Source organism: Hippichthys cyanospilos, chromosome 3 (genome assembly GCF_059441005.1).
Source record: "Hippichthys cyanospilos isolate Australia breed blue-spotted pipefish chromosome 3, RoL_Hcya_1.0, whole genome shotgun sequence".
Taxonomy (NCBI): Eukaryota; Metazoa; Chordata; class Actinopteri; order Syngnathiformes; family Syngnathidae; genus Hippichthys; species Hippichthys cyanospilos.
In genome coordinates, this window is record NC_142371.1 from 5,348,571 (window position 1) to 5,376,510 (window position 27,940).

At 37.2% G+C, this 27,940-nt stretch overlaps 1 protein-coding gene across 1 annotated transcript in view; it reads right to left on the bottom strand.

The window, feature by feature from the left end:
* Nucleotides 1-667: 667 nt before the first annotated feature.
* Nucleotides 668-27,940, bottom strand: part of LOC148425588 (beta-1-syntrophin-like) — a 44,142-nt gene continuing 16,869 nt past the window's right edge. Inside the window, exons 3-8 of the mRNA XM_088411566.1 lie at nt 22,952-23,069; nt 22,786-22,875; nt 19,444-19,583; nt 18,182-18,378; nt 6,998-7,227; nt 668-3,344 (exon numbers count right to left, since the gene is read on the bottom strand). Coding sequence (XP_088267692.1) covers nt 3,252-3,344; nt 6,998-7,227; nt 18,182-18,378; nt 19,444-19,583; nt 22,786-22,875; nt 22,952-23,069 — 868 coding nt within the window. The 3' untranslated portion in view covers nt 668-3,251. The remainder of the gene's footprint in view (nt 3,345-6,997; nt 7,228-18,181; nt 18,379-19,443; nt 19,584-22,785; nt 22,876-22,951; nt 23,070-27,940) is intronic.

Genomic DNA, 27,940 nt, shown 5'->3' on the forward strand with positions numbered 1-27,940 from the left:
AAACATATTTCACGGAGGGTACATCACTGAAAAAAGGTTGAGAACCGCTGATCTGAGGTACCGTCAGGGCGATTTTTTTCAAGTTAGATGTACTTTTCATTGGACTGGCAACTCTCACTTGCTCTTCTACCTGTCTCCTTTCTTCCAATATGCCAAACATAAAGACAGCCAAAGTGTCAACTTCTGGTTATAATAGACCTTTGTTTTCCAGCCCCATAATGCATAAGAATTTATCTAATCAGCACACAGAAAGCTTTTAGAGTTTAAAAATGAATAAACACAATAAAAAAAACTGCCTGACAGCCTTATTCAATATATTTAATTGTAATGACTTTTGAAATAATTTTCTTTAAGCTTATAATAATCATGTGTAGGTTTTCTTCTGTTTGTGTGTATTTTTGCCTTACCATAAGCTCACCTCACAACGTTGGTTAGTATTGTGTAACCAAATGTACAGTGTTTAAGGTTTAATCATTTAAGATTTTAGTAAATGTGTGTGCTGCAGTAATATTTGTCTTAAATAAAATGTATTGCATGAAGACTTCATGTTAAAAAACAAAAATTAGAAAAGATAAAAAAAAAATAATAAAAAAAAATGTATACACACACAATATACAAAGTTCTGCTGCGTAATTGTGCTAAAAAAAGAAACAAAGAGGACAATAAATCAATTTTAAATAGATAATTTATGTGCATCCATTGAGTTAAAAACATTGGTTTGTTATTCAGAACGACAAATGAAGGCATTATTCTGAAGCAGCATAAACCCCCCCCCACTCCATACTTTGCGATTATGGCATGTGCTGCTGTTATACAACTGTTGCCGTGCCTTTAAGATGGGGAACAATCCGTTAAGCAAGACACAAAACATGTTACAAAATCACCCGTCACGATGCACAAAAAGGGGAACAAAGCATGTGAAAACTCAAACATCAAATAACTGCTGCTAATGTGGCAAATGTCCCAAGAGACACCAAGTTGCGCCGCGCCGCATCCTCTGAGGTATTCCTCCCAAAACGATCCATTCCAAGGCACAAAAACGAAGTGGCTGCAGTGATTTGCATCAAAGCCTGATTGCCTCATTGCGAAAGAACAACAAAAAATACTTTAGGATGGTATCCTTTCGGTGATTATTATTTTTTGTGAATTCAAGCTGTCCGTCCCCTTGGCAGTGGTTGTACAAATAGCAGGCTTTAATGAGGTTTGCCATAATGATATTTTGATCTTGTGAACTCTCACTTTAATGCTTACCGTGAGAGCGAAGGCAATTCAGCAAGACTACCAAAAGTCTGTATTTTAAACACCCGTACTCTAAAATAGATTTTAAAGTCCATTACAGTCAGTTTTCTTTTCCATTTAGTAGTACCTCCAAAAGCCAACAAAAGACTTGATGACACTAATTTCAAAATTCCACAACCTTATTCAGTAGTTAGATTTACATTGCAGGGCCAAGTGACCAACTCTGATTTAATGCCTGAATCTAATTTCTTTGACATAATTGTGTCACCTGAATCACGCAGTGTAAAAGCGGCCTCTGTTAGTGAAAGATTAATTCAGGCAGGCAAAGCTTTCACCTATCATAAATACAAAGTTAACCAATGTATAGTAACCCTAAAAACAAACAAACCACAGTCATACCTGACACCTAATAGGAACTAGGAAGTATTTGTAGTGTATAGTGTCAATTCTTTTTTCTTTAATTATTATTTGTTTGACTTTGGATGTTCCATTGTAAGATCATTTAGTCTAAGTAGGTGGATTGCTGTTACATATAGTGTGTTATATTACAAATCTAAAAATATGTGCCACATTAAATGACATAACAAAATGCAGTGCTGAAAAGCTGTTGTAGCCGGAAGGAAAATAAATGTAATGAGGGCAGACAAAGACTAACTACCACTTTGAGCTTTGGTTCGTACTAAAGTAGATATGCAGTAATTAATGGCATTATATTTCATGCTTGCAAGCAGCAATGCAATCCCTTTTAAGAAGCTCTCAAGAACAATTGAAATTTATGACCAGTAGAACAATGGGAGAAAATTGGTCCAAAACCTACAGTCCTTAGCAGTAACACAGCTATTTTTTTTTTTCATACGGACCGTTTTTTAATCACACTATTTGTGCTTGTATTTGGGTGGTGAGAATCAATCATGTCCTTATTTTGAGATGATGACTTTTTATTACGTATGAAGATGGTTGGATTCCTCAAAAAAGACATTTGCCAATGCTATAGCTACCATAGTCGGTTATACATTGAAACTACAAAAATATAAGTTGAGTTTCAACAGTGTAATAGCACAGTTGGCTCTGCGAATGCACAATTTTAAGCAATACTGTAATGTCATTTCAGGATTTATCTGAAATTTCAGGGGGAATCTAAAACCCCATAATCTAACCTTGTGTCAAATTTAGAATGCATGCACAACAGTTCAATGTTTCAGCATTCTTCGCACAGCGTGCTGAACTAACAAAGAGCCGAAGCATACATTATGCAACAGGTGTTTGATCCATATGTGGATATACGTTTCTTGCCTCTGAATTGCTGTTCACATTTTGCAATCCTGAGACCAAGGCGACAACTCGCAATTGATCAACAGTCATTGAACAGCTTCAAACAGGATTTTCTCTCAGGCCGCTGAGCTTTGTGTCACTGAGTGTCATCAGTTGCATGGTGCAACAGTGATGCAGAGTAACTGGACCAGCCACAGGAAGGCAAAGGAGTGGACGTCCTCTGCAATTTTCATGGCTCCAACACCCGTTGTGAATTTTGCCATTTAGCTCTTTCGTGCTAGAGAAGAGCAAGTTGAGAAAACAGTCCTGGAACATTAAACCCTTGGATGTGCATCCAAAATTTCACACACGGTCTATATATTATATCATGTAAAGATTATAGTGCTCTTTAGTTTACCCCTGAAGTTTCACCTGAAATCTGAATAACTTTGTGTGTGATAAGAAATGATAATCTTGGCATTAGGACAAAAAGAACACAGGAAAATTAAAACCTTTTTCACAATCATGAATAAATTAAATTTTACTGGTAAATGAAATCAATTTACTTCAATAATAACGGAAGAAAAAAAAGAAGTGATTATGTCAATAATACCCAATCATTCTCCACATTCATCACACCCGTCCATCTGCTTGGAGTCCACTTGAAGCTTTGTCCTGTATTGTCAGTGGTCAGTACTCTACTGCATGTGGTCTGCAGAGATGTGGACACTCAGCAACGGAAATCCATTGAGGGGTTGCAATCAGGCCACTAAGCCCAGCCTGGAGATCTTGGCGGAGAGGAAGGAGTGGACGATAAAGACGATTGGCTTGGGACAAGAGTGCAGGTCCAGTTGCTGGAGGGGAACAATGGATACAGTGACATTCTGCACATGTAATATGAAACATAAAGGAAGAGAAATAAACAGGCACATCCTGAGTAAGTGTAAAAAAAAAATGACATTAAAAGGTTAACAATTCCCAGTGCAACACACATTAGACGGTACACGTAACAACAAAACCCTTTTTCGTCCTTGCCTAACAATAGGGCATTTCATGGATGTATGACTCACTTTCTTTCCTGAGGCCTGGAAGGAAGCTTCAACCTATAAATTCCCTCTTAAACCACTGTTTGCTTCTTCCAATAAAACTTTGATTATGACTGCTTTTCCCCAGTAAACCAGCAACATATTAATTATAGCGTGTCTCCACTTACAAGAATCTCCTGACAATTTGGGTTAAAATACTACTACTACTCATTTCTTGTAGGGCAAACTGTTAAATCTAAGTCTGCAGCTATCCAGTATTTTTGGTAGTTCAAGTCCAATATTAAATACATGGCTAAAAACTATATATATATATATATATATATATATATATATATATATATATTTGTGTGTGTGTGTGTGTGTGTGTGTGAAAAACAATTATAAATACAGAAGACCAAATAACGCATTTCCACTTGATAATGAACAACCAACTTTAATACATTTTTGATAATAAACATTTCTCTTCCTTATATTTAAACCATGCTCACCAGCACACTACTTTTCTCTAGAAACATTAGATTTTATACAGCACTCTCCCCATAAATGTTGATTTAAAAGATGAATTTGTCACTGAAAGAGCACACTTCAGTTGTTAAAATGTGATCAGTATGCATCAGGGTGTCAGCATCAAAAAGTGCTGAGTCATTTACGTCCATCACGACAGCCTATATGGAGCGCTCGAGCACTGCTAGCTAGAGGCTACTTTATGTTAGACTATAACGGAGTCCAAGCCGTCGGTATACACTGGTAAGAAAGAGTAGAAAGTCTTGTCAAGCTGTAACGCCATGAGAATGAGACCAAAAAAAAAAAAACCTTCAAAATAAATGCAAAACAAGGCCTTTATGTCCATTTGGTAGAGTTTATTTTGAAGGTGGCCTTCTTACATGTCTTACATTGTCATGCAGTTTTAAGAATTGGTGCTGCAATTGCCTTGACGTGTACACTAAAAGCCGCATACCATGGGCAGGAAGAAATAACTCGAGCATTTTAGCCCTGTCTAAATCCATCAATTAATTACTCATATTTCTATAATGGGAACTATCTGATTCGGTACGTGGTAGCTAGGCCTGAACCCATTTCTGATTTGCTAACAGACAATACGTAAGGGTTAATAGATCTCCTTGAGTTCCAAATGTATAAGTTTGAATCCCAGCCATATTTATCCTATGTGAATTCTCAATACAACTACAGTACATAGTGTTGTGCGAGGCTCCTTTCAGGGGACAACAAGACGACGAAGGAGCAAGTGTGACTATGTACGCATGTTGCATGTAAACAATGAGGAAAGTGGATCCCAGGAGAAAGCCATAACCGCGCTCTGTGTCCACTCATCTCTGCAGTGTAGACAAAAGGGATAATCAACCTTGAAGCGCAGGTATCCCTGACTTCAGTCCTGGAGTAGCATAAAGAGCTCCCCTGTGTTAGCACTAACAGTCTTGGTTGCCTCAAGCAGAAACAGCTAACACCTGGACAAAGTGCTTGAGTTGACAAAAGAACTATAAGGGCTTGATTACACCCAACTGGGAATCAAAGAGCCTTGTATTGTCAACGCAAAATGCAGCTAGAAATGTTATTCCTTTAATTGCCCTTTGTTTAAAAAAATACATGACACGACTGTATCTGTGAAAGGTGTAGTCTGAAAATGTTAATGTTCGCGTGTCGCTAGTCATGAACTAAAACATTCAAATTGAAAAACTTTGTTTCTTGGGTTAAATACTGTACCGGGGGTCCTTCCGCATAAATATTCACACGGCCGCATGAAAACAGAATGGCACAAACATCCATAGCCTAAAATAGATATTTATTTACAAAAATGCGTGTAAAATCTGTTAGCATAGTTAAGTGAGAGGCCACAGTGTGTCCTCAGGAGCAATTTTGACTATTATGAGTAAAATAGCACCATTCCAAGGGATCCTGTTAAGTTTGAGCATCCTCTATTCTAGTCCATCATAATAATCTTCTATTTAGATCATTGTTTAAATCTGTATTTAAAATATATATACATATTAAACATTTTGATAATATGTAATCATTTATACAATGATCATTTCTTTGTTCATAATTTTTTTTTTCTTGCTGGTTTATCAGTGGTGAGTGGTCCCCACCCCCTCCCCTGCCCTTCCATCATCAGCGGTTCATCAATTTTCAAGCCAAAGGATGTAATCGTCACTCTGGCCGTCAATCGTCGATCTCGTGCGCTCTTTTTAAAACGTTTTGTCAGTCGCCGTCACGACAATAAATCGCAGCACATTAGGAATTATTTGGGGCTGACTTTTTCCTCACGTCATCATTTTTAATTCCAGTTTTGTATTTTTTTTTCTTAACCCGAGCAGGTCGATCAGCTGAGAAGCATTTTTTCATTTACAATGACAACCAGGGTGGTGAGCACATAACTAACCACAGAACGGCATTGTTCTTTTCCTCAGTAATTAAAGGTTAGCAATAACAGTCTTAGCTTAGCGAAAGAAACAACCCTGTTGTCTCTTTAGCGCATCCCTTAAACATAGCTCGCATGCAGACCCGAAGTCTAATTTTCAGATGTCTACTACGTTCTGTCCAAATGTCTCCAGGGGAAAGGTAAACAGTCAAGTACGGAGATAAATTTAGAAACGGTCGGCGTCTGTGCCAAATAATGACAGTAAAGTCAACATGATGAAGAAAAGGCCCAGCAGATTTGTCTTTCAAAAGTTGAGCTAATGAGCCATCAGCCAAATCCAAAAGTGCCTTGGGACTGCGATGAAGTCGTGTTGACATAAAATCTCTCTTCCTAGCCAACTGAGAATTTTCATTTATGCCGTGCAGTAAATGGTGAGAGACATTTTTTTATACAAACAGAACATCTCCATTTATATTAGCTAAATCCCATAAGCCAAGAGGGTAATTAATTTAGTCCCTTTAAGCATTTTCACCGCCGTCTTTCTAAAAACTGTTACTCTTGCAAGTGAAACCCACATTAATATGCATAGTGTCATCAAATGTTGGTTCAGGGGATGAAAAAAGTGATGGTTTCCAAAATGAAAATGCCACCATTTCATAAGGCAGTGGCACTTGTTCCGTTTTTCCCACGTTTGACTGTAATTGGTCCTGACTGCTCAAGGAAAAAAAAGAGCGACCTCGACTTGTTATGTCTTGACTGAAACTGATTAAAAGTCTTATAGCATGGAGGAGACCTCAGACTGCGGTTGATTTAAGAGGAATTATTTTGTGATGGTGGGCCTGCAATTTTATTGCTGGTAAATTCGGCGAAGAAAATACACGTTAGGGCATCGCCTATATTTTTATTTTCTGTTTGTCCTCTTTGCACGATCAATACAGGGTTAATTTGAATCCAATAATATTATCAAAATAATGTCATCTGCCCGTTAAATACAACGAATATCACAACTTGTATCCAACTTGATATGCCCATCGCCACATGTAAACTTGTCATTTTTATGATTAAAAGAAAGGAAAACACTCACAATCTCGCCCTCTTTCCCCCCAAAATCCAGGAACAGCATCCGAACGCCATCGTCCGACGACATCCTCAGTTTGTCATAGGGGTAGGACAGGAGCACTCGTTTTTTGGTTGGGGTATGGCGTCGGCCCTCGTCTCCATTCTCAGTGTCTCGCCGTTTGGGATCGGCCAACACGGAGAAGCCCTGCTCATAGTGGATCACCAGACGGCACTCCTGACCCAGGTAAAGACAACCTAAGAGATTCATTGATAGCATCCATTAGTTCCTTGATTTTTTTTTTTTTTGTATTCATGTAAACCATGGTTGCTAGAATATGAGCATAATCAGTCCATAAATGTGTATATTGTAATGAGTTGTTGAACTAAGCCTATCCAGAGGGTCTGTATTTATAACAATGCTTTTTTGAAAATTACATATGAAATTTCAGCAAAAGACCTCTAGATTAAAGCGTGCACAATATAGCCAAGCGCTAATGGAAAAATGTATGACCTTAGATAGCTTAAGCCCTTTGGATGAGTTACAGTTTTTAAAAATGTAGCTTTAAGAGAAGATAATTCCAGAGGGTTTGAAGACCAACCTAAAGCATAGAGACAAGGAACAATTTGGTTCTCGGTCTAACAAAAAGAAATAATCCTTTAATGCTAAAATAAATTATTAAAGAAACCTCGGTCACCAATAAACATGAACTCAGGACTTTGGACCTTGAAACCCTCCAAAATTTTATACAAAGAGGCCCCGTGAAATTAGTACAGAGCTTTTTCTACTATAAGCACAACATGGAAAATGAAAATTAAAAAAAACATCCATTTGACAGTGCAGACAGTTTTCCAAGTAACATATTCTACATGTGTAAAAGAAGGTTAACAACCCTTCAGTCAAACCTGAAATTATATTGAAAAAAACTTGACAACTTGAAACCCACGATTATATATATATATATATATATATATATATATATATATATATATATATATATATATATATATATATATATATATATATATATATATTTTTTTTTTTTTTTTTTAATGAAAGAAGCAGTATCATTAGTGGAAAAATGCAAGTAAGAGTTAGTGAATTTAAAGGTGAAGGAAATCAACGAAAAAAGAAATCAGGGTTTTATTTTTGTGCAGGATGTAATGAATAGGGTTAATTAAATCCACTGGTTATGGCCCTATAAACATTGGCAAAATGGATGCTATTCACCAATTATTTGAACCTTTCTGTAAATAAACCATTTACAGCAGTAACAATCCCGTTATTAATTACACATTAATCAATCCCATGACCGAGGGCTTGCACGACTATGTCCAAAATAATAATCACAAATATTTTGGTCTATATTGAAACCATGATTGTTAACCATGATTATTCATCATGTTTGGTCAAACATGTCTATTTATTGCCCTTTTTTTTAAACAAGCAGTATGTAAACAAGGCTTCAAGGCTTGATGCTTACAAATAAGAATAAATAAAAATAAATAAAGTAAATAATTAAACCAAATGGCACACAGGGCAACACAGCTAATTTACTTGCTGAGTGCAAAGCAATGAAAAAAATGGAGCCTAGTTAGAACCAAGCACATTATTCACTTTTATGCAAATTTTAATCAATTAGCAGTCAAAATGTCATTTTTGGTCATTTCAAACTGAATTTATTCAAAATTTTTGCCAATTTTTCAAAATGGGTCTCAAGTGACAGCTAGCACTGTATATTTTATTCATCAGAGTGAGAAACTCAACGTCATTTCACACTGATAAATAATAGGGTGATAAAAGCAGAGGCTTTTGTCATTAAACAATTGGGAAACATTGCCCCCTGGTGGTAGGATGACAAAGTGCTTGATTTGACATGTAGTGAAGCCAGCTTTTTAAATGTCATTATTGCTGAGGATCAGCTTAATTAATCGTGGCAGCCAATATCATGATCGCGATAAAAATTTGATTAATTGTACAGCCCTACCATAACCTTTTATTCTTACATTTATATCATGGGACTTTTTTTTTTAATAAACTCTTTCCTGAGTAGTGTCATTCAAAACAAAGTAACTTTTTTTTTTTTTCTTTTTACAAGCAAAGATTAAGTGATCAATTTAAGGAAGTTGTAGAAAAAATTTACCTGGATGTCACTACTTTAAACGCAATCTAAAGTTACAGCTTGTTTAGTACAAAAAAACCACAACATAAATAAGGGATTCCAATACTAGAATCACAAACACACTACAAAGATTAATGGCCTTATAACTTCATTATATGCTGCACACAATGCATTCTGCATGGCCAACCCTTGAATAGTGAGATTATATATATATATATATATATATATATATATATATATATATATATATATATATATATGTAACCAAACTGCGTAAAGAATCGCTTGCAACCACTTACAAAGCTATGTGATCTATTGCAGGCTCCTCCCCATACAGTATGCGCCACACTTTTGTGATGTCACGTTAAAAGTGATTGAGTATTTGTTGACTACACACACCATTCAGCATCATTAATCTGTGCAGCAGCAATAAATCCTCTCCTTTTTTGTATCTTTAACAACATTGGACTTGCTTTTTAATTTACACATAACGACGCTGCACTTTTATGTCGCATCTGCTTCATTGGCCCTCAGTATGATCAGGCTACATTGAAGTCTCGTTATTTGAAAATCTTGACAAACACAAAGGCGTTCTTATTTTTATCAACATAAACTCATCTCTGTTGACATCATTTCCTCTGCTCAGCTACATGTTTGGTCAAAGAGGGGACAGAGAGCCAGAGGCAAGTTATTATCTCGCTATTGTTTACAGATATCCTGAAAAGGATGTGTGTATATAATCAGTGTGAGAGTGTGTGTGTGTGGTTTTATGTGCTCATTCAAGTATGTGTGCTTCTGCTTCGCACATCCTTGTCTCAAAGATGGTTCTTTTTCGTTGACAAAAATACCTCATGTACTGTAGCACTAAATCACATCCTTATGCAGATCTGTTCACCAATTGTGTGCATTATTATTATAAATAATAATATATTATTATAAATGGCCATCATTTGGAAATTCTTTCATTTGACTTGAATGGAGCAGCTGATGGTTGTCTTGTAGCATGTATTTACTCTGAATAATTTTGTGGAAAATGGAACTGTTTTGGCACAAGCACTTATACAGGGCTTGAATAAAAAGCCAATTTTTAATGTTTTTTAAAAGCGATAAAATGCACTTAAACATGACATCACAAAGAAGAGCTGGCTCACAATTGCAATCGCTACTCAATGTCACAGCCAATCATACCCATTTTCTTGAGCTATAGCAATTTGCATTTCATTATGAGAAAAACACAGCCCACTCATGAGTACCAAACTGCATTTGTTTCTGACTGTACCACTATCGTAAATTGTTACGTCAAAAGCATGAGTGGAAAATTCATCCGTTGCTTGGATACCAGCTAACGGATTTGCTACACCAGGCCCGCCTCCCCAATCTCAAACTTTTCAGTCAGTTGTTTGATATTCAAGCAGGTGATTTATTCATGTATTTTCAGAAACTGGTTCAACTGCTCTATTAAATACACTGCACATGGCAAACAGTCAAACTATGTTTGTAGTATATTTTGGCACTGAACATATAGATGCAATGTGTACTGAAACGCATAAATAACTCATCAAAGTATAACTGGATGAAATTGTACTGTTTAATGTATGTAGAAAATATGTGAATTTCAACATTTTAAGGACACAATAATTAATTTTTGGCAATGCATCATCAAATTAACAAGATGTGAGTTCAGATATGTGGGTTAAAAAAAATGTAAAACATGGCATCGGTGTCTGATTTATTAAAATTTAGACTCTTTCAAATGTCATTTGTATTGGTCCACAAAAAAAAAAAAAAAAAAATCAGCCCAAATTGTCCTCTTTTGGATCATAGAAGAAATCTGTTATCAAAAAGAAATAACTTAATTATTAATATATAGTTGTCCACAAAAAATATCCATATAAAGTGTCAGACCTATTCTCAAACAGAAATAATAATAAATAAATACTTGTTCACACTAAAATATTAAACATAGAGCGTCCTGTTTGGGGGTTAAAGTAGAGATTTCCACAAAAATAAATCAACTTACAGTAATTATTATAAAAAAAATGTAAAAAATAATCAACATAAAGTGTCAGACCTGTTCGCAAAAAGAAATCATTCTAAATAAATATTTTTCCACAGAAAAATATTAAACATATAGCGTCCCTATTTTTGGAGTTACAGTAGAAATACGTTCACAAAAATAAATCATTAGCTAAATTATTAATAAATTTTTGTCCTCTCCAAAAATAATCAACATAAAGTGTCAGAACTGTTCTCAAGAAGAGATAATTATACTTGTCCACAGAAAAATATTCAACATTTGGGGTCATAGTGGAGATGCGTTCAAAAAAAAAAAAAATCATTAACTTGACAGGTAACGAGAGGTGGCACATGACAAGTTGGGTCGAACCGTTCTAGTATGGGGGAGAATCTGGGTTTTTACAATAAATTGAATAATCCACTGGTTATAAAATTTATTTTATGAACTTATATTTTCCTGAAAAACTTAATTCAATTGTTATTTTTTAAATATTTGTTTCAGTTTTTTTTTTTTTAAATCTCGAGTACCCCCTGAAGTTCCTTCAAGTACGCCCAGGGTATGAGTACCTCCATTTGAGAACCTCTGTGCTGTGCCAACCGAGTCTTTTGAAAGGCTCCTCACTGTAAACTATGGGAGTCAGAGTTTTTGCAAAGAGCTGTTCATAGTTGTTTTACAGCAAAACAAACACAAACAAACAAAAAACGTTAAAAAGCCAGTCCTTTGCAAATTGAGTCTTTTGAAGGGCTCCTCACTGTAAACTATGGGATTCTCTTTGCAAAGAGCCGTAAAATCAAAATATAAAAAATAAACTTAAGATCCAGTCTTTTGAGTGGATCGTTTTCGTAAACGGTTCATGAATGAACGGCTCTCCTCGAAGTGCCAAAAGTTGCCCGAACAGACATTTATACAAAGTGCTTCCTACAGTATCTATATATTTTCCTTATTTACTTCAGTTGATAATTTCAATTCCAAACATTCCTCAACTGATCCTGACAGTACTTATGACACCTTACCATGTATTGAGAAAATGCTAACGACCACATTTTTGCTTGGATTTACCCACATACCATCACACCATCAAATGAATCAAAGTAGTGTAAAAAGAAAGCACACGTTTATTCAGAAAGTTAAAAGATATCTTTTCAAAACCTTGTGAAAGAAATATTAAATACATTGGAAATTTTCTGTATATCTTACTACTTAGTAATGCTTAAAAGCTAGGGTTTGAATCAATACACTGCACAAGAATGTGTGTGATTTGGGTCAGGTGCACTTTGGTATATTGATTCATCTCTTCCTTTCCAACAGAAAAAAAGACCTTTAAATTTATTGAACATGTTCATTTGTTGCACATGATTAGAATGTGGTACCCTGACCTCGTTCTGGAAAAGAAGTACAAGTTTGAATATAATTTTTTTTTAATGTGACTTTACCACAACTGATGTACATGTTCTATTTAAGTTTTTACATTCAAAGGGCTGTTTTATCAGAACTACAACACAATATAACGTCACTAGGAAGGGAAGTGGAAACCTCAAGGCAGTTTTACAACATCATCGTTTTCTTGTAGTCGCAGATTAAAAGTGAAACTCTATCCTTTGACCGGAAACCTTTTACGTGTGTGTGTGTGTGTGTGTGTGTGAGTGTGGAAGGGCAGGGGGTAGGACACACAAACACGCACGCACACACTGAAACTGAGAGACAGACAGCGAAGCAAAGAGACTTTTTTCATGCAGCATCAAGTCTTTTTTCCCCTTTTTGATGTAAAAGAGTGGGGGAAATGGTGACGGTAAAGAATGAAATGACATTAGAGATAAAGAGAGGATCTGATGTGAAACACAAATATGTGCAGATGGTAAGCATAACAATATGCGTAAAGCATAAAAGTCTTTAATGGGACTACGTTTGAGTTTTACTGTCAAGTTTAAGCTTGAAAAATGACATTAACTGTAGGTTATGCACTGATGATTTTAGAACCCCGTCGTGTTGCACTTAAAGTGTCACAGCGGGGTAAATTATGGTAATTTCTAACTTCCGCCCTTGGATAAACACACGGTTTTAAAACGCTGTAAGTAATAGAGCTTGTTTAAAAAAAAAAAAAAAAAAAAAAAAACACCTTTCCCAAAAAGCTGTTACAGCTTGCTAGTGGGGTAAAAAACAGTTTGAAGCAGTCCATTTTATTAAAAATATGTGAGTCCATCAAATTCAAAAAATCTAATCAATGAACTGAATTATACTGAGATACGTAACAAGTCATCTTTTATTGGACAGATACAGTATAGTTCAGAAGGAAACACCCATTTACAATACCGACAATTTTCTTAAAAAATATGCCAAAAGACAACAAAAAACTCAATCATACTCTTTAAGACTGAACCCACATTGAAAAAGAAAAAAAAATCTCACTGAGTTAAAATGGATGGAGTCGGCCCACTTTCAAATGGAACCACTCTTGAAACGTTTTGCACACCTTATGTGAAAAACCATATTGAATTGTCCATCCATTTTCTAGAGCCGCTTATCCTTAGGAGGGTCGCAGGCTTGCTCGTGCCTATCCCGACGGTCTCCGGGCAGTAGGCGGGGGATACCCTGAACTGTTTGCCACCAAATCGCAGGTAGACTTTTCTTTTAGTCTCTTAGTAAAGCGATCAACGCTTGAGATTTTTACTGCGGGGGAGTGGTGAATATAAAGTGCGCATAAAATATGAGCTCACCTTTAATGACAAACTAATGGGAGCCCCCAGCTTCTTTGTCTCTTCACACAGTTTGGGACTAGAGAATACTTTAGAGGCTGCCGCCATTTGCGAGCTCATTTGGTTCGGTAACAAAAAAGGTAGAGAATCCATTCCTTGTCATTTTGTGGGTCCTTTTGGATGAGGTAGCACTTGAAGTCCTTACCGCTCAAAGTCATTATTTCAAGTAGGATTCCTGGTATTGTCTCGTAAAAGCTTTCTTTTTCTTCAAAGTTGTAGGCTCGTCACCTGTCTCTTGACAGGATGTCTGTTTCTTACTCAATTTACTTATTTGTGAGTGACTTTTTGTTCCTCGAGTGACCGAAATTAATCCAAGAAAATCTGTCAAGTTTTCAAAATAAATCGTTTTTCAAATTAAAATAGCTTTCATACTCATTTATATTTATACACAATTTATATTTATACACAAACACACATACACAGCTGTCTATAATACTATATTGTTGTAATTTGTCAAGATGAACCTGAATAAACGAGCAAAGACTCAGTTGCCAGCCAAGCGGTGCGTGACTTTTAACAAGAACTTGTAAAAACCCTAACAATACTACCAGAATGTCAATTGAATGTTTGTTTTGCCCTTAAGGAGCGTTTGTCCACACTGTGTTAAGCACTAAGTATAATTTGCATGTATAATTTGCATCCAACTGACAAATTCATTTCCTGTTAAGGAATTTCACATGAAGTGTCTTTCATACTTTTTCCAGTCATGCCCCTAGGATAAACATCAGTGACTTGTAAAATCCTTCGTAAAAGTCCACAATTGTCCAAAACTATGACTAAAACATACATAATGTGCGGTGATTGTCCAGAATTTAACATTTTAATCTGAAATCCAAAGAAAAAGTCAGCCTCAGTCATTTAATGCATGCTGTGCAGCGAGATCTTTATCAAGGAGTTTATATTTTTACCATTGTTTGTTTGTTTGTGAACCGGATTAAATATTTATGAGAGGGTATTTTCCTTAATTTCTTACTAAATAATGCATGGATGCAGCTTGGCTTGAACAGGCAGTTGTTTGTTGCGCAGTTATTTCCCACACTCAAAAAAGGTGATACGTGATTTTTGTTTACCTTTACCCCCACTGTCCTTGCACCGAACCAACAAAAATCAATACAAGTAGTTTGAAAAAAACAAAAAGAAAAAAAACCCTGTGGATTCTAAGAATGCTACAAAGCTTGCCTTTATCTGTCTAGACAACATTTTGTCATGGCGCTAAATAAGATTAAGAAAAGTCCCATTTCCCCACAACCAAGCATGAAATAAATAATATGATTGTGATACATACACCTTAAGGCATTTCCTGTTGGATAAGTGAGTGCAAACACAAAGTAGGCAAGCTTGGTTGTGTTAAATGATGCAGAAGTGACATTACCGAATACTACAATGTGGATCTGGCACGGGGCAGACAACGCTGATGGATACAAGAGGGTCTGAAGTGAAACTTGGCACTGTGTGATGAGTTAGGGCTGGCGAGGGGAGGGAGTGGGGGGTGCTCACCCATGGGAGGCATGCAGTTCCCAGGACATTTTGTGCAGGGAGAGAAAAGGGAGGGAGGGAGGGAGGGAGTGAGATAGGGGAGGGGGTTCTGCTGGAATTCCCTTGACAATAAATAGAAAATTACAAACACAGAAAAATGCCGCTCTCATCTAGAAATAGCTTGTAAACATCTCCCATATGGCTCTCTTCTACATTCTGCGGACGTTTGTGTTGATATTCTGCTTCATGAGCTCAGACTTGATTTTGGACTCGCAGCGCTTCAAGTTGTCGCCTTCTCAGGATATGCGCTGTTCCAGCGTGCCTGAACACATCTGAGGAAGTGTCGCAGGATCTGTGCCGCATGTTTTATTCCATCCTTGTACATTCGCCAACCTGATGCATTTTTCTCCCAGTTTACGAAGGGGTACATTTAATGAGACAGCATTTCAAACATGCTGTTGTTTTATTATACCGGTGTAACATCACTTACACACGGGTTCCAATTAACACCATTTTTAATGAGACGTCATTGCTCCAATTTAATTCTTTACTTTTGCTTTGTGTTGCAAGTAAAAAAAAAAAAAAAGTGTATTTCAAATACAGTGACACTTGTTACGAAAAAAGTGAGCCTGACTCCGTTGAAGGGTTAAGCAGCCAAACACACAGATACAAAATGAACACCCTCACAAGGAGAATGGAATGAATGATAACATATGGAAATTGGCCACCCAGCAAGCAAGAGCTTGTATTTGAATGTACTATCGATGGGTCCCCCCCACAGGTGACTGGTAGTTGTGTAATTACAGTACTTTAACTAAGACTAAATGCATCAAATTCTATAACAAAGTTTACCAGTTTAAACATGAAATAACTTGTCTTTTTAATGTATTCTACTGGATATACGTTGAAGAATAATTTGCAATTGATAGCTAAATGCTATCTTGGATGACAGTTCAAAACGATCAAGTAATACACAACTTCAGTGTACGCATGGACAATTAATTGCTGTTTGGGTGCATTGAATTAGTATTTCTATGACGTTTGAGATCTCCTACTGTGTGAGTAGTCATTGAATACATCTGTGTTAGCCTTACAGTACTCGCTTTCCTTTGCTTTTCTACGTAGCTTTTGATTGTCGAATGCAGTTCAAAGTCATTTTGTGTATGCTTTATCGGTTGAATCGCTAAGACAACTGTGTGGCCAAAAAATTGCTTGCTGGACAGAACAAAATGGGTCGTCGGGATGCGACCTACGTAAAATGAGGACAAAATGATGTAGCTGGCCAAATCTATCGCGACCTGAGACACTAGACTCAAAATTGTGACTGTCCCCATCAAAACGGGATGTCTGATCACCCTCAAACTGTCGTGTCTAAGCTGGCTAGCATTACCACACACAGATTACTGTACGTATTTTGATGTAACGGAATAATCTGTTTTATACGCGTACACCATATTGTAGCGTTTGGTGTCTGTTGCGAGGCATTAGTCAGTGCTCAGGTTTATTAACAACCAAAACAGCCAGTGGTTGACATTGAAGCGGGAACAGCACATGCACTACTTCACGGTGTCTTTCATTTCACAAGCAGTGTTGCACTTCTGAACTGGGATATTTGAGCACTCATGGGAACAGAACATAAACCTAGCCCTCAACACATACTGTAACAGTAAAACAAATACTCTATATTGCTAATTTATAGTGCTATAAAAATATATATTCCGCCCCATCTTTAGAGATTTTTTCCCCCCATTTCAGTTGCATAGCACACTTTTATTGTTTGGATTAATCTTTTTAAAAAATGCATAATGGTGAAGGAAAAGCTTTTAAATAAAGGTGAATAAAATCAGGACCCATTCCTTTGTTTATTTCGGTTCTTTTTAACACAGAACATTTTCCAGATTTTACTCATCTGATTCCACTACCTTCCACATTTCAACTAAAGACTTGATGCTCCAAATTATTAAAATATGGTGGCAAGTATTTATTTTTGTATTTATATAAAGCGGTAATTCCATATATTAGCACTACTCTGTATAGTGTGTAGTTTTTAGTTCCATGTTAAAATGCAGTCATTTTTAACAGCAAAAAAAACCAAAACAAAACAAAACAAAAAAACAATGTTATGGCCACAGTATTACATTCAATTTAAGATCTGTCATTTATAAACATGTCAGAAATGCAAGTATAAGCTGCAAAATTTAAACAGAGTTGAATGTGCTCATTATAAGTGTATTTATTATTAATTTATACATACTTGAAATAATTCAAGCCCTAAGCCAATGATGTTGATGTTCGACAAATCTCCCAATTTTCCATCACTTAAACTTGACAAGTATGTGGTTGCTGATGCCATATGCTGCAATTTGGTGATTGGTCAACTCAAAAAAAAAAAAAAAAAAAAAAAAGGTTAGTGGCAGCACTAATTCTTACCAATGAAATGCACTCAGCCCTTCTCAGAGACTTATTGGTACAATCCTAAGTAATACGCCATGGCATTTTTGCCACGGAGGCAGAAAATACTGCAAAAGTGACCCAGAAAAATCAGTGTATTTATGCCTTTTTAAAGCCACTTAGCTAGTGGCAGTGTAAATGGCCATCGGTGGCGTCACTTCTCCGAAGGTCAAATTTGCATGAGTGTTAGTCTATTTATATACACTTATTTTTTGTGTGGGTATGTAGCTTTTAATGATTTCAATTCGTGGCGTCTTGATTTATTTCAAAACTGAGTTGATACAGTGTAATCGAGGTAGCTACGAGATTAGTCATGGAGTAAATTAAGCTTCCAAGTCAAGGTATCGATGTGTATGAAAATATGTCTGTCAGTGTGACGTAGTTGTACTCACTGGTACTGACTTCTTTGATCATCTCGGCTGATGCGTGACAGCCGTTGACTATTTGTCGAGTCCACAGCGATAAATCCTTGCTGGTTTCAGCCCGGAAAAGATGAGTCTCGATTCCAAGGCGAGTGCCGGTCCGAGTGGCAAAAAAGAGCTCGGTGCCCGAGTAAGGGGAACCCATGTCAGGACCAGAGTATACCAAACTGAAGGGACACAAAAACTCACATTGAACACACAGTGGAATGTGGGAAAACAAAATTAAATTGCTTTCAGCTTGTTCTCATTTCCATACAAATGGAAATAATGTACATTCAACTAAATTGTTCCAGGATCAGATTATCGCCATCATGAATGTGTTACATTTGAACACTCTTAACGGGGTGATTGAATCTTTATTTAACTTAAGTTAATAACAATTAAGTGAAAGACATTACGATGCACATTCTAACTTCTAATTAACATGACACTCATGTGAGTCTTTCCTGAGCTGAAAGGGCTGAAACGAGTCCTGGAGTAATTCGAGTACCTTATTTCGAGAAAAATTCTGGGGGCAATTTTCCATGCCCCAGATTCCCACTTAATATAATGTACACGTCAGAAAAAAAATGTCTAACCCATCACAGCAACATATGGAAATGCTTTGCATGAGAGAGTAAAACACGTCAGAAATGCGGTGAGAAGGCCAACTTTAAAATAAACCTTGGTTTATCAGATGGACACTTTTATGCACGCTTTTATTTTGAAATTATTCGCGGCAGTTTGCAGCAAAATAACAGATTGATTAGTCAGTCTCTCTACTCTTGATGCAAACGGCACAACTTTGTTCCAAAATTGTGTTCATTCATATATTCGGGGCGCTAATAAACATCGTATTTAATTGCGCCGACATTGGCATACGACTCCTGTTCCCAGTGTTTTTCGGTGGCTTGGGCGCAGTTATACGGTAGCTCCGTTTAGCATGAATTAGTCGCTAGCTAGCAGCGCTCAAGTGCTCCATTGAGGCTGCCTGGATAGACATACAGTAATTGACTTGGCACACCTCGATGCTGACAGCCTCGATTTGACTTTTCTGCATGATATTCGAAGAACAAAAATTCTCAATAGGTAAAGCCCTAATAACAACGGACACAAAATGGATCGTTATAAGTCAAATCTATTAATACGATCGAACTTTCAGAAGGCTAGCTGCGGCCTTTAAACCTTCAATGTTTACGCAGTTTACATGAAGTTTTTGGTTTGGTTTCGTTTTGATGTGAAGATCAACCCACCGTGTTGCAAGAAGAGGATAAATGTGTGCTGGACTCTGCCAGGCCTCCTTGCTTCGTGGCAGACTGTCAAAGAGCAGCAGGTCTTTCTCCGTCACCACTACTAGCACAGGCTTCCAGCACTGTTTCTCGCTCTCACTTTGCTGCACAAGTACATGGAACGCAACTCATTTAGTTACTTCGGGAAAAAATGTGTGCATTATTTGTGCGACTAATGTCCCATTATCGTGTAAACAGTCCATCAATGCTTTTTCTGGTTATAAGTAATATAGAGTACAGTGATCCCTCCTACTTCGCGGTTTCAGATATCGCGGTCTCAGTACTTCGCGGGTTTTTCCAGGAAAAATCAAATATATTTCAAAATAAAAAAATAATTTAAAAAATGCGCAAAAATGGAAAAAAATTGAAAAAAGCAAAAAAGTACATTATACAGTACTTCATCAAATAACTAAGTAATATTAGTTAATAGCTATGTTAAGAATTCTTCAAGTGTTAGAGTTCGTGACATTTTTTATCTTATTTTGAAATGCATGCTTTTAATTTGTCGGCTCGCGTTGCAATTCCGTTTCCTAGTTTACGTTCTCTGTGCGTCATTCGGCTCGTTACGGTGACGTAGTGAATGACAACGTAAGCTCATATTTATAGTCTATTATCATTTATGTTGATAACGCACGCTACTGCCTATGTTTAGTAAGCGACGAGTGTTTATTCTGTTTATGTGTTCGTTTGTGTAGAGGTTGCACTTTATAGTTAGTAGTTGTTGTTAGTTGTTGCTAACCCGCTAATGTCGGCTAAAAATGCAGTAAATTCATAGATTAAAGTTCGGCAAGTGTTTATATGTTAGTTGACTGACTTAAACATTGTTGTTGATTTATTATTCAACAGATACTACATGATACACCATACAGGAGCCAAAAAAAATGTGAAGTTCAACGTGATGACTTGCGTACTCTCTCACCGGAGTCTTGGTGCAGATAACCAGTCCTGAGAACAAATTCTCAACAAACTAAGTAATGTTAGTTATGTAATGAATATACAATAATGTTAATAAGGATAATGTAATGTTAAATAATAGGAGAAAGGAAATAAAATACGCAAAAAATACAACAAAAAAAAGCATTGTTTATGGTTACTGCGGCTATATCGGGGCGTACATAGAAATCTTGGAACTGATACCCTACTTCGCGGGTTTCAGACTTTGCGGGGGGTTGACACCCCCCATTAACCGCGAAGTAGGGGGGATCACTGTATACCAGATTTAAGGCTAGTACAGCTACAGATTAAGGAGAAGTTCCTGGACAAGATATCACTTGATAGGTTATTCCAAAATCCATATGGACATTTCCACAACAATGGCAGCACACATATCATGTAGAGTGAGTTAATTCATGACTCATCTTTGTGATCTGACAAAGAGAGATCAACATCAAAATCCACTCATACTATCATTAGACTATTGCATCCACTACTAAACATAATGTGCATTCTGAAAATGTCAGTGAGTGCGCAAAGTAGCGAGACTGTTTCTCCCAAAAGTTGCTCAAGCACAAACTCCAACAGAGAGAGTAGTAATGTGTATGGAATACATAAATCGGTATACATGTGTTTAAATGCAGACCTTGCATGTTTTGTTTTCCCCTTCTTCAGCAAGTCAATAACTAAACCAGAATTCCAGAGAAATGTGGTTCATTCGTGTCATAGAAATGCTAATTTATTTCTGGTGCTGGTGCATATGTACGATTGAGACGTTTGCTTTCCTACAGAATCCCTATCCTATCCTTCAAAGAAAGGCCTCTTGCTTTTCCTCCAGAAGCCAAATAGTTAATCCTTTACATGCAGCACTCCTGCATGCATATGCCACATACATCTTGGTATTTTACGTTCATAACTATTCTTATTATAAGACTTTATCTGCAGCCCAGCTACATAATCCTAAGCAGCTCTTTGAAGTTCTCTCTAAGCCAATCACATTGGAGGATTTTTACAGGCTCAAGGGTCACCTTTTCATGAGAAAGAGCTTTTGTCACTAGGTAGGAATGATTGTTAAAATTTGATGATAAAACATTTCAAATGTCATTGGGTTTGAATTTGACAGATAGGCTACAGATAGGTGAAGTCGAGTCAAACATTTTCTTAACAATAATATGCTCAATGTGGCGCTGTGATAAAAGTGAGAACATAGACTTGCGTCCCCCAATTTTATTTCTGTTTATGCCTGAAACCAAGTCATTTTCTACTGATTATAGCGAGAGTTAAGCATATATTTCATACCACAGCTGGATAATAAGTATTACACTGTATAATTGATGAGCAATATTACAAAGTGACCCTAAGTTTTTGAAGGTGGTTAAATGTTGAGCTAGAAAGTGAACCTGTATGTTTAAGGTGATTGGCTATGCCGTATACTTGTAATGGCGAATACGCAAGGACTTGTAATGGCGAATATGCAAGGGGACGCAATTGTGGAAAATTAAACATGATGTCCTTGTGAGTTGAAATGATACAAGTTATTAGAGATAAGAGATAAGAGATTTTTTCCCCCCCAGAGTTGACACCGATTATTAGAAGTCAAGGCTGATAGACATTTGGAGCAGATATTCATTTTCAGAAATAGAGAAAATGTAATTAGAATAAAGTGAGTCTGATGTGATTAGAAGCTTTCTGTATGCATATGGAAATGTTTGAATGGCCATAATTGGCAGATTTAATTGACTGGCCACTTAATTGGTTGAGCACAACAAATTACCTATTGAGATGAAATCAAATGCTGTTCATCCATTACAGCACTAAAACCACCCATTTTTAGCATGTGTATTTGATGGAAAAAAATAGCATTGTATTGTTTAAAAAACTACAGTGATCCCTTCCTACTTCTCGCTTTGATTTTTGCGTACTCTGTCTTTTGCGGATTTAAAAAAGTTATACCGTATTGCGCAGAGACGTGCTGTGACGTGCGTGCGTTTCACGAGTTACACGGCACGTACCTGTGGAGTTGTAATCAACTCCCGTCCCAACTCCCACTTTTACACCCACAGGGACGTGCCGTGTCCACCGTTAAACGCACCCACAGCAAAGGCACACACATTGTCAAAGCAGAAGCAGAGTGAGGAGCAGACGTTCACCAGGCTGTTGGAAAGATTTCTTTTCTAATAAAATGGTATTTCAAGTGTAAACTCGCCATTGTAATCATGCTTTGCTGGTTTTACTTATCGCCGGGGGATTCCGGCAAAAAACAGGAGATCCCTGTATAAGATAAAACGGTAAATGGACTTTTTAAGGTGAAAGGACTCTATTTTGGGACAAACACAGACATACACCACAAGAACACACCCTCTCGCTCCTTACCTTCCCTGCCAGCCATCCCACGTGTCGAATCTCTTTGCTTCCAGCAACCCCTGATCTGGCTGCGTGATGAATCACCTCAGCTAGAGCTTGCTGTGATGAGATGACGTGATCGTTCATCATTTACATACATCATATGATATATTTGCCGTGTAACTGTGCGACAGACCTGCGTCAGTGTGGATGTGACAGCATGCATTGCAGAGAACCAAGTGACGGCAGATGGTTGGTCTGGACAGCGCAGTACCACAGTGTGTCTGGCGTCAGGGGAATGCAGCTCCACTTGTCTGGAGAAAACAATTTGTTCACGGAGGTGAGGAGGTCAAATTACATATACAGTATTTGATTGTTGTTCTTTTAAGCCACGCGCCAATCAAGTGCTCTTGATTTGCATTTCAGTGTTAACTTCTTTGATCATGGTTGAAATGCAATGAAGTTGCCGTACTTCAAAACCACTGCGGGCAATTTCAAACAAATAGGTGTTTTTCTCTAAATTTCCTGAACTAATCTCCTTTCACCGTAAGGGAATATTTCTGGCCTCCATAGACATGTATCTATAGAACGCTTCTAGGCCTCAGCGAGCAGCTCTTTGATTGTGTGCTCAGTGAATGTGAATTTTAAAAAAGGTTTGTGTTGCAGGCTTCATGGTGAATAATATGACACGCAGATAACATCATTCCTGTTAAATCCTGTAGAAGGAATCATCTAAAAAAAACAAGCATAGGAGGTCAAAGGTAAATCCTTCTATACAAGTGATGATTAATGCAACCATAATCTACAGCCTACAGCTGAGGACAAGATGAGACATGGTAAGTATGAAGCAGAAAATGTGGATTCTTCAGTTAAAGCAAGAAAACCTGATTATGTCACACCTCGAGCTACGCCCGTCCAAAACGTATGCCTAGCAATAAACACTTCTCTCGTTAAAAGAAATAAATCAAAAGTCCACATCGTGAAGATGCTGCGCTAGGACCAACAATGACAAGTGGAAAGCAAACAAGGAGGAAATATCCGGTTTCGGCCGCAACGCTATGCAGTGTGAATTACCTTATCTGGGGTGTTTACCACCAACTATGTTCAAACTCAATAGTCATCTGTTCAGTTGCTCCCGTGGGTGGTAGAGTGAAACCTCTCCCAACCATGTGCGGTTTGCGCAAACAGGCTCTCTTTCTTTTTCTCTTTCTATGCACACACCTGACCCAAGAGACCTGGAAAAGCCCGAGTGAATGTGATAAATCTGCAATTTCCACAAAGTGGGACACACCATACTGTACATCTGCTCCAGGTGTTACTTGAGGTTGAAAATAGATCTAGATTTCTCCCGCTATATTGCAGGTCATAGTTCACACACCCGCAAAACTACAAGTTTTCAAGCACTTTTCAGAACACTCATAGAAGAGCCGCTGTCTGTCAGCGCTCACGTCAAGACTCATTTAGGTCACGTTCTATCAGGCCTAGACTCTTAAATGCACCTGCATGTACAGAACCACACAGACTCTATACATGTGTTTTGAAAATGTGCTTAAAAGTGTGTTTTAAAATGGTTATAATAATTTAGAGCATGTATGAGGAGTAGAACTGTGAAGTAACTCGCAAAGGGAGTGTCTGATGGCAATAACTCATACATTGCCAGTCCGCTCCGTTTTATGCTGTTAATGGCTGTGAATGAGTTCAAATAAAAAAATAAAATAAAAGAGTAGCCTCCCACCTGTCATCCGTTGTCAGTGTGCATCATGAGAAATTGACACAATAGTCAATAGTCACAAAAAAAACAAAAACATTTGCGGCTAGCCATTGCTAGAGACTTGTGACTAGAGACATATGCATAGTAATACTACACAATGAAATGCTTCAAATCAGATCAAATTTTATTTGTACACCCTTGAATCACCAAAGTCTCAAAGGGCTTCACAGGGAAAAAAGGTCCTCTTGAGACTTCTTTAGTATACAAAGAAGTCATACAGAGACATTTTTTTAGAGTAAGGTACAGAACAGCCTCCCCTGCCAAAGCTCCCAGAAGGGGAAGGAAAAACTCAAAAACCCCAATTTGGGGAAAATCAGAAACCTTCATAAGGGACCACAGCTGGGAGGAGCCCCCTTCCAGGCTCAACAGGTTGAAGTGGATGCTGCGTGTACTGAATCCAGACAAATTGTGCCATATTAGGCAGGAAACGTCCAGTGCAAAGATGTCTTATTCTGTTCACTTCCCCGAGCAGACTATATTCCATAAACGAGCAAATAAAAAAGGGGGCAATAAAACAAAAACCAAAAAACAGTACAAAAAAAAAGTCACTTTATTGATCTAGAGGGCAACCAATCAAATGCCTGTTCCATGCGTCACCGTGTACAGTAAATTCGTCGAGTACATTTTACACATAAAAGACTAGATTTGATTAGAGTCAAAATTACATTTGGGCTCATTCTGAATATTTTATTCTCTTTGAATTGTTAATTTTAATTTTATTACTGGGACCAACTGTAGTCTTTTTAGAGTTGTACAACAAAATTTACTGTTTATGTGTATTGGTTCTCACAGTTATGCAAGGTAGAGCAATATATATTGTACATAAAAACATGTGTAAGTAAATGCTGAAATTTGAATAGATCACATGATGTTGAGTTGTCCTTGTTCAATTTGTCAGTGGTGGTTTCATACTAAGTAAGGAAAGCAGAAGTGAAATGGGTGAAAAAACAAAAACAAAGAGAAAAAAAAGAAAAAAAAGTTCCTTTTTTTGAAGCTAAAAAAAACTTGCAACTTCAGAAAATGACTCGCGAGGAAATGTCGAAAACATCAAAGAACATTACAGTCCAGGACCACAAGGCTCAAAAAGCTTCTACCACCAAGCCGTGAAATGCATCAGCCACCCCTCCACACAGTAAAAATGTACAAATACGCCCCTTGACACACAAGTTCAATATAATCAGATAGATCGGTCCAATATTATACAATCAAAAAGCTGTGGAATGCCTTAATGTACAATAAATAGCCACCATACTACCGTGCCATATCATTCTATAGACTGTTTCCGAAATATGAATAGCAGCACGCTCTGCAAATAAGTCTTTTTGAAAATTGCATGCTTGTAATCTTTTACACCACTGCTGCATATTGTGAAATGTCAGATTGTCATCATTCCCGTGAGTGCAAAAATGTTGTGCTTGGTTCGATTCTAATCTATTCTATTCTATTTCTGTCATGCGTATTTGTGTCATCAAATTGCAAAAAAAAAAACAACCTGGTTTGTGTACCAAGCAAATAGTCACGTTGGCATGCGAGATTACGAGTTTGGCTACTGACCCTAAATTCTAGTATAAGCTACAGAGCGGTGATGTGGAGAACATGCCAACCTAGTGAATGTTCAACCACTATTGCAATCGCAAAATATATAATAAGTCAAGTCAACTTTGCCAGAGTGCGGCGAAAAGCATCATCAAGATTTTGCTGAGCCTTGACAGTGAACATTACATCTGGTTGGTTTAGGAAAATGTCTAGTCTGATTATATCAGACATTTCTGGGAATTTCTTCTTGGTCTGTTGCAATTATTCGTTCGAAAAAGGAATGCGCTAAGCTTGAATTTTATTCGACAAGGCAGTAGGTATGAAATTCTTCACAAAACTGCTGGTAAGTGAGAAAATGTATTCACCAGTTGGCGTTCTATTGAATCGGTACCTGGTTGGGTATTCATTTCAATATGTAAGAGGTGACTATGCAAGGTAATAAACAATATCGGCCCTTAGAGAGTACATTGACTTTGATTGCAGCTGTCGTAACAGAACCAGACAACATTTCTTGGTTAATAAGGAAGAAACTATGGGACCTATGGTCTGCTAAGGACAACAGACAACAGACAAGAGTGCCTCTCTATCACATATTTTAGTAAACAGTGAGAGGGCACTGGAAAATGGACACCTTCACTTCCTTGACTCCTGAGCAACAAGTTTTTTATGCTTCAAATCAGGATTCACTTTAATCAATGTCAACGTTGTCGACCGATGTAAAATTTTCGGATTTTTGTTCTTTTACACTGCAAGTCCCCTTAATGCGGCATTTTTCACATAGACTTGATGCAACAATACTTAATAATGTAAGAAAACCAATGCATATACATTTGACATATCACGGTACCTTGTAGGATTGCAAAGATGTTTGTTAACTTTCCCTTGGAGTTAAGGAGAGATATTTTTGAAACATTCCAAAACGTAAAGCTGGAAACCTTTCATGAGAATTGCAGGAATTGCAGGTAATTTGACAGAAAAGGTGTTGTAGTATTATTAATAAACCATCTAGGGCTGGCAAAAAAGTCAACTGACTTGCTTGTTTCGACCACAAAAAGGGCTTGCCATGAAACCCTTTCTAAAAATTATTTAAAGAAAAAAAAAGGCATTTTGTGGCAGCTGGAACCACTTTCCGCAAAGATATTTGTAGGTGATGCGCATGATAGTTCAATAACATGATGCAAATGGGGATAATGAGCTATAGAGTTCGTAGTCACTTAAGGCCAAAAATGGAGAAAAATATGCTTGTATGTATTGCTGCAAAAAGGCGCTTGGAGGCTTGAATACGAGAATGTGACCCACTTGACGAGGTGACGGCAGCTCAGTATTGCTCAAGGAAACAACAACACAGCTTTAAATTGGGGTTTTTATGTGAGTTATTACTGATTAAGTTGATTTTCATCACAGTATGTCCCATCATTACTTTATGGGGCCCATTTGCCTCCCATTGAATTGTCGTAACCACGCGGTGCGTGTTAAAGCCTCTCCAACTTAGCTTTGCATAGCTAAGCTGTTGCCTGTGTGTTTTCACCACTGAGCAATGATTAATGTAAGTGTAGTGACATGATTTTTGTAGGAAATTGTGAACCATTACACAATTATTTGACAGAATAATGGAGAAGATTAAAATTGTAATATTTTTTCGTTATTAATCAAGAATTTGAAAAAACATCAGTAGTGAGAACCCTAAAATCATCATACACATAAATCCATAAAAAGATAGCTCCTGCAATATGATTGTGTTAGTCCTGATTATGCTAAAAAATGTTGTTTTCCCAACGACAGTAAATTTAAGTTCTTCCTAAAAGCCAACCTTAAAAAAATCCTCTTAATTCCCATTAATTACTGTGGACAGTTTCCATCTTCAAAAATTTCAGCAAT